This window comes from Pterocles gutturalis, unplaced genomic scaffold (assembly GCF_000699245.1).
Source record: "Pterocles gutturalis isolate BGI_N339 unplaced genomic scaffold, ASM69924v1 scaffold49659, whole genome shotgun sequence".
Classification (NCBI taxonomy): domain Eukaryota; kingdom Metazoa; phylum Chordata; class Aves; order Pterocliformes; family Pteroclidae; genus Pterocles; species Pterocles gutturalis.
Genome location: NW_010132582.1, coordinates 16,279 through 24,027, shown reverse-complemented (window position 1 = coordinate 24,027; position 7,749 = coordinate 16,279). Strand labels below are relative to the sequence as shown.

At 39.6% G+C, this 7,749-nt stretch overlaps 1 protein-coding gene across 1 annotated transcript; it reads left to right on the top strand.

The window, feature by feature from the left end:
• Positions 1 to 2,168: 2,168 nt before the first annotated feature.
• Positions 2,169 to 7,540, top strand: DYRK2 (dual-specificity tyrosine-(Y)-phosphorylation regulated kinase 2). The gene is made up of 2 exons (XM_010080924.1): positions 2,169 to 2,426; positions 5,288 to 7,540. The coding sequence occupies exon 2, from the start codon at positions 5,313 to 5,315 to the stop codon at positions 6,873 to 6,875; it is 1,563 nt and encodes a 520-aa protein (XP_010079226.1). The 5' UTR covers positions 2,169 to 2,426; positions 5,288 to 5,312; the 3' UTR covers positions 6,876 to 7,540.
• The last annotated feature ends 209 nt before the right edge of the window (positions 7,541 to 7,749 follow it).

The window sequence follows — 7,749 nt, the reverse complement described above, 5'->3', positions numbered from 1 at the left end:
CCCTACAGCATGCCAGTTTTCTTTTTTGACTGGAGATGAATGTCTATCCATACACTGTTGCATCACTCATTCAGTCTTAATCTTAAAATTTAAAATTTAAAAATTTAAAAAGAATAATTTACATTATAATGGAACAGAGATTTCCAGAATCTGTTAACATGAAGATCTGGTGCAAATTTTTATTGTGGACAGCTGCTTTAAGACAGGTTAAAGCGAAGAAAATACCTTTCTATTGGAGTGTTTTCCTGTAATAAATTGCCACAGAAATGTTCTCATGCTTGAGTGGAAATCACTATACAGTCATGACCTAGACTTTGCTGTATCTAGATTTCGTTGGATGTTTCTTCTTCTACATGAAACTTGGGTCTAGCTGGAATATGAAGCTATCTTAACTTTTCATGGGGGGGGGCCTCTGAAATTTGGGTTCTAACAGTTGGTGACTGTGCTGTGGGGACTGCAGTACATCTGGGCACATCTCTTCTATGTGTACACTTCAGCTTACCTTAATGTTTCAGTTCAGTGTACGCTGATTGTCCTTTTTGGTTTCAACGTGCGTAATACATGCAAAGTGTTCTAGAAGTATTCAGACTTACTGCATTTGCATAGTCCTGAAAGAAGAGTCAGTATCACTCTTGAGGAGTAGTTCTGTCTGTGAAAATATTTGCTATATGAAGTCAAAGTTAACTTTTCAAAAAGTCAGCTTATATAGACTAGATATGACAGCAGCAAAAAAATCTAAATGGTGTGTTTTTTTCTACAGCTCTCGTTGAGCGACAAGCTCTTTAGGACAAGGGCTTAGTCTTTTTGGATGTAAAAAAACACATAATAAAACTATTATGATAATCCTGCATTATTATTATCCTGCTAATTAGCAACTATTTTTAGTTCTGAACAGGGGCATGCTGTTGAATTAATTTTTCAAGGAAAAAAAAGCCTTTTGAACATTTGCTCAGGCTGTAGTCAACAAAATAGGCAGTGAAGCGTGCTACACCTGATACGATGTTCCTCTAGCATGTTAGACACAATAGGGCTGAAACTGGCATGCACAGAAGTGCTGTAAAGAAAAGGGTATATAGTGTAACATTTATTCTTCAATTAAGTTACTACTTTGGAACACTATTTCTCCCTTGTCCTCATCTATGCAAAGTAATGGCAGTTAAACACTTGTTATTACTGTGTGGTATTTCAGCATGCCATCATGATTGCCTTCATTTTATAAGCCTTTTTAGATTCTGATTTACATAAAAAACTTTCTGCGATTTTGCTCAAAATAAAATGATAATATATAGCTGAAGCGTGTGTCTGTCTTGGATAGTTTGTAGGGTGCTAGTGTCACACCAAGTGACTTTTACAAAGATGGAATATGATACAACTACATAATGTCTTGATGCTTTTGGAGGATAGAGTTGAGAAAAGGTATATGCTCCTGTGGTGTTCAGTCCTATAGTTATAGTCTCATAGAAGGTCTTGTAACAGACCATTGCATTGGCTGAGTGGTACCACAAAGGAATCGTTAAACAATTTGCCTTCTTGTTAGCAGGGTGGACTCAGTTTTATGCTACTTCTATGTTGTTACAGGCCTGTAGTCTTACTAAGCTACTGTTCTACTTCTGTCCTTAAAACCATTTGTGAAAACGAAACAAAAAAACAAACCCCAAACACCCCCACCCACCCCGAAAAAGTGTGGCTTCTTTTTAAATTTTGCTTCATGTCCCTACTTCAAAGGTTAGGTTTTTCGGCGTAGCCACTAACTTCCATAAACTGCGCGAACTAAAGTTAAAGCAGAATTGTAGCAGCAGTTTTGGAGTTATGAAAGACTACTGAGAGAGGGGGAAAAAAAACATTGTAACATTTGCTGGCTTGTAATTGATGTTGCCAGAAGATTCAGAAAGATTAGTTCTTTGACTTCAAGCTTACCTATTATTTCCATATGTTTTATGGAGAAATGCGTACATCAGTAAGTTTTTGAAGATGTGCACTATAAAAAAGATGTAAATCTTTAAGGCGTAGATGGGTCTGAGCACAGGCAGTAAAATACATAAGAAGTAAGCTGCATTAAGTGTGTGCAGGTAGTCAGCTGTGTAGGTTGTTGGTTCTGGAATTTACAGACCCATCTGCAGAAGCAAGAGAGAGCTGCATTGTAAACCTCTCAGGCTTATGGTTTCCGATGAAAGGCTGATAGAGCTTCTGTGTACCGTGAACAGTTTGGTAGTGGACTTAGAAGGCAGGAGTCCTTGATAGCTTCCTAAGCCCACTAGTTGTGGTTCAGGGAACTTACAGCGTCACTGGTGAAGCCCGTGGAGCTTGTAAGCAGTGCAAGCCCGAACTTGACAGCAACCTCAAACACCCAGTAGCCAGAAGTAGATAGGCAGAGCAAAGGGCTGGTGAGAATCCAACCCTCAACCAGGTTGGAAATAGAAGAAGAGGTGGTGATTCTTGTGCAGGCAGTGTCCTGAGATAGGGAAAGTCCATTCTTCATACTAACTTTGTGGTTGTGATGTGTCTGATAGTTCTGAAACTCCTGTTGGGGTTGTTGAAGTAAAAGTGAGCTCTCTTCTTCTTCACAACTTTTGGAATAGAGCCTGTGCTAATTTGATGTATTTTTTTTTCACAAAGAAAACCAGTGCTACTGTCTGCATCTGCGTTTGCATTCCCAAGCAGCAGCTGACTGAAACTGGCAAAACCGGTCACTTTGGATTTGGGGTGAAGCTGGGATAATGCTGGTGATTTCATTCTGCTGCTTGGAAGAAAAAGCCAACCTGTGAGCAGCATGAGAAACCATGAGGCTGCCTGAAGGTGCAGGAAGCAGAGCTACATGATTTACACTTCAGAATGTGTTTGCAGACATACTTATAGCGAAAATAACTCTTTAGTTCCTGTTCAGAGTGGAAAAATGTTTAGTTTTTTCTAGGCTCTGATACAAACCAGATAACTGAAGTTTGAAGAATTCTCCAGTACATTTATTGAAACAAGTTGCTTAGGAAGGGCAGAAAGTAGTTAACTCTGAGAACAGGTGACTCAAGTGAAAAAAAATATTAATTCCAGATGTGAACTGTGGCAATGAGTATTTGGGTTAAGAAATTCGTAAAGGTGTTTTTTTTCTCTATGTTCTTTCTTCCTCATTGTCTGTATGTTAGTATTGTCTGCTCCTGGCTTGTCCAGGTGTGTTCTGCTTTGTTCAACCAGTGCTGCAGAAGAAACATTTGTACCTGGGATTTCCTATCTTGAGTACTTGTAGTCTGTGCAGTTATTCTACTGATTCATTGTGCATTTCTTACTTGTGCAGTGTTGCAGCACTGCATGTGCTGAACCTCCCGACATCTTACTGACTAGATACAGTTCTTCTGAAATGCATCATGTAGCAGCTCTTGGGGCAGAATTTTATTTTTTTCAGTAACTGCTGTTTATATAGAGGATCAGGGTGACCTGCAGTGCATTTCAAATTTGACCTGAAGGAATTCCCTGTAGGCATGATAAGCTCATTAAGTCCCCATGATGTTTTAATTCCTGGTGCTTTTGAGACATCAGACTAGGAAGGTAATTAATGTTGGTATCCCATATGTCTGCACTGTGCTTAAATGTTACAAATGTCTTTCCTCTGGATTGCAATTGTGTGGTAAAGCTTTCTATGACGTTGGTCAAATTTGATAGTGTAAGCCCAGGTTGCTCTGCAAATAAACGTACACAGTCAAACTGCAGTGATGAGATAAAATGGACCAGTTATTCAACATGAGTCAAAATGGAATCAGAAGAGCAGTGAACTCAGCAAAAGCCATCCCTGCCATCTCTTGTTCTTATGTTGTGTGAGTTTGAGAGCTGCAAATTTCAAAATATTATCCAAAGGTGAAGCTGGTGTCCGGCTGGCTACTCCTTGGGAACAAGCTACTGAATTTACAAAAACATGCTTCTGCCATGTTGGACTGATACCTAAACAGAAGGACAAAGTATGCTAGAATCTGTGTTGCGTGTCCTGATTTTCTCATTAGGAAGCACTTCTGTGGTTGCAGCACAGATTTCATTGCCTCATATCACAGCACACAACTGTCATTTTCTGATTTGATTTCAGCAACCTTAAGTGAACAGGGAATGTGTTTTCCTTAGCTGCCTACAAAAAGTAAGGCTTAGATTAAAAGTGCTCTCAACCCTGTCTTGATCATCTGTCTGACAGTATCAGTGAACTTTTGGTTAGTAATTTGGCATAAATATTAAGACTGGTGAATCAGCTGGAGAGACAGCAGGGGAATTCTTCCCACGTTTGTATAAGACCAGGCAGAAGACAAACTAATTATCCTCTACTTCAGAGCAAATGAGGAATTCTAAGGACAGCTATTTTAGTGGCAAGTATATGCTTGTAAATTTCTCATTTCTCCTTAAAAATACCAGGTTTTGAGCAATAGTTGTTTTCACACCCCAGTAGTTCCAGTGTTTCTTTGCTTGAAAATGCTGAATGCTGCTGTTTATTCCCTTGTGAAAACTGTCATGAACAAAGGTAATTTCTAAAATCAACTAAACCTTTTTCCATTCCTTTAAAATAAAGTTACTTTTGTGTTCTTCAAGACAAAGCTCAAGTCTGTATCAGGCCCCAAATCTCATCTTGGTTAAAAGTTATTATAAGACTGGTTTGGGAAAGTGCTAAAGGGTATGCCTATGCCTTATTGATTTGAACGCTGTGCTGAATAGTGACTGTCTCAATTGCAAACTGAATGACATCTCTTGAACTTCAGAAATGTGCAGATTCTTTTCTTCTTTGTGCGTGTCACAACACATTCCCTATTGCTCAAAATTTTATCTGGAGCTTTTGAAATAGAGCAAATTTAGGAACAAGTTAAAATCTTGATTTCTGAGAACAGGTGTCTAGAAGAGCTTTAGCCATTTAAGCTCTAGCAGGCTTTATATATTTATATCCTCCATCAATAAAACTGCTACTATGTTCTGTAAAGTCTAATTTAATGTCCCTCAAACATACTTCTTGATGTTACGGGACTGTTGCCTTGAAGATTCCTTGGAGGAATTGTTAGCTTATCATGGTAGCACATCTGTGATTGCCTTGTTGCAAAAATTTCAGAGAGTCATGAAAGTGTCATTTGAGAAACAAGGATCTGGAAAATTTAATAGCATCTTATCAGTGTCACAGTATATGTGCAGTATTTTTTAGATTATCTGTAGACAGGTAACTTCTGAAAAAATAACTTAGTTTTGAGGTGATTTAGGCAGGATGGCAGGTTGCAGAATGAATAGAATTCATTCCTTTCTTGTTAACTGGGTATGTATTTATTTTCAATTTTAGGTTGGAGGCAGTAAGCACACAATGAATGAACACCTCCATGTTGGTAGCCTTTTTTCAGCTCTTCGAAGATAATAGTAACAAGAGGACGGTTCTGACGACACAGCCAAATGGACTTACAACGCTAGGCAAATCTGGATTGCCAGTGGTTCAGGACAGACAGTCAGAGAGTGCTCACAGACGACAAGGGAGCTCCAGCTCTTTAAAATCTACAGATGGAACAGGGAAAGTGAAAGCCTCCGTTTTGACACCAGAGCAGGCAATGAAGCAATACATGCAAAAATTAACAGCTTTTGAGCATCATGAGATTTTTAGCTACCCTGAAATATACTTTTTGGGTCCAAATGCAAAGAAGCGGCAAGGTGTGATTGGTGGTTCAAACAATTGCGGATATGATGATGACCAAGGGTCTTACATACAAGTACCCCATGATCATATTGCGTACAGGTATGAAGTTCTGAAAGTTATAGGGAAAGGAAGCTTTGGGCAGGTGGTGAAGGCCTACGATCACAAGATGCATCAGCACGTGGCACTAAAAATGGTGAGAAATGAAAAACGTTTCCACCGCCAAGCTGCGGAAGAAATTAAGATCCTGGAGCATCTCCGGAAACAAGATAAGGATAACAACATGAATGTTATTCACATGTTGGAAAACTTCACATTCCGCAGCCATATCTGCATGACATTTGAATTGCTGAGCATGAACCTGTATGAATTAATCAAGAAAAACAAGTTTCAGGGCTTTAGCCTGCCTTTGGTCCGCAAGTTTGCCCACTCAATTTTACAGTGCTTGGATGCCTTGCACAAAAACAGAATAATTCACTGTGACCTTAAACCTGAGAACATTCTGTTGAAGCAACAGGGTAGAAGTGGTATTAAAGTGATTGATTTTGGCTCAAGTTGTTATGAGCATCAGCGTGTCTACACTTACATTCAGTCACGTTTTTACCGTGCACCTGAAGTCATCCTTGGTGCTCGTTATGGGATGCCCATAGATATGTGGAGCTTGGGCTGTATTCTAGCAGAGCTTCTCACTGGTTATCCACTTTTACCTGGAGAAGATGAAGGCGACCAGCTGGCTTGTATGATTGAGCTATTGGGCATGCCTTCTCCAAAACTCTTAGATTCGTCCAAGCGAGCCAAAAACTTCGTGAGCTCTAAGGGTTATCCCCGCTATTGCAGCATCACAACCTTGTCTGACGGCTCTGTAATACTTAATGGTGGACGCTCTCGGAGGGGAAAACTACGTGGCCCACCAGAGAGCAGAGAATGGGGTAATGCGTTAAAGGGATGTGATGATCCCCTGTTCCTTGACTTCTTAAAACAGTGTTTAGAATGGGATCCTGCTATCCGTATGACACCCAGCCAGGCTTTGCGGCATCCCTGGCTAAGGAGACGGTTGCCAAAGCCTCCGACTGGAGAAAAGGCTGCAGCGAAGAGAATTACAGAGAGCACTGGTGCTATAACGTCGATTTCCAAGTTACCTCCGACCTCAAGCTCAGCTTCAAAACTGAGGACTAATTTGGCACAGATGACAGATGCCAATGGGAATATTCAGCAAAGGACAGTGTTGCCAAAACTCGTTAGCTGAGTTTGCAAAACCCAATGCTGTTAACATGAGAGATACAATGTGGCTGAGCCTTATCTATATGAAAAAGTAGCTCAGATATAAATTTTTATTTGCTCAATAACTTTATTCATTTGTATCTTTCAGCACTCATTTTAAACATAAGAAATGTTGATTTTGTTTTTATAAAAACACGGGGACAATGCTTTAAGTTTTTATACTTATTTTTTAAAATGTTTGTCTTCTACAGTACAATTAGCCTTACTGTAACTGGTGTGACAACAGTAATAAACATCAGTGGCAGGCCACTGATTACAACATAACTGTCATGCATTGCAGCGTGGTGTCAAAGGTATTAATCTTTCTCTTCCATGGTTCATATTAGGTTTTACCTGGGGTAAATTAGTAAGACTCTACCTTTTGTATTTTGTGGGTATGGGGTCTTGATTCTGCAGACACTCACACCTACACCTGACTGGATTCGAGGGAGAATACTCAAAGAAATACAGTTAAGCACCTGTAAACTTGTAATTTGAAGTGTAGCCTTAGCATGCTACATTGTCGTCTTCTGAATGGTAGCCCAGAGAAAGTAGTGGTATTACTAATGATACAGTTACCTCCTATGGAATGCTTTCTCTATCCAAAAGTAATGTTTTTTGATTAAAATGAGCATTGAAATATAATGCAAAAACCAAGAACTTCCAGGGCTAAAATGACTCTCTTACCTTGCATGCTGTGTGGTAGAGTGAGGGGAACAGGCAGTGTGAGAAGGAATGAATATGGAAGTGTGTCTGTTCCTCTGAATCTGAAAGTGACTGATGGGTGGGTAAAGCAAAATATTCTGGACTGCATTTCAGGTATATGACATTGAGCATTCACTCTGGGCTTCTCTTATGGT

Bases quoted from the DNA above. Each gene is read 5' to 3' on its own strand.
- DYRK2 (XM_010080924.1), top strand. From the start codon at position 5,313: ATGAACACCTCCATGTTGGTAGCCTTTTTTCAGCTCTTCGAAGATAAT.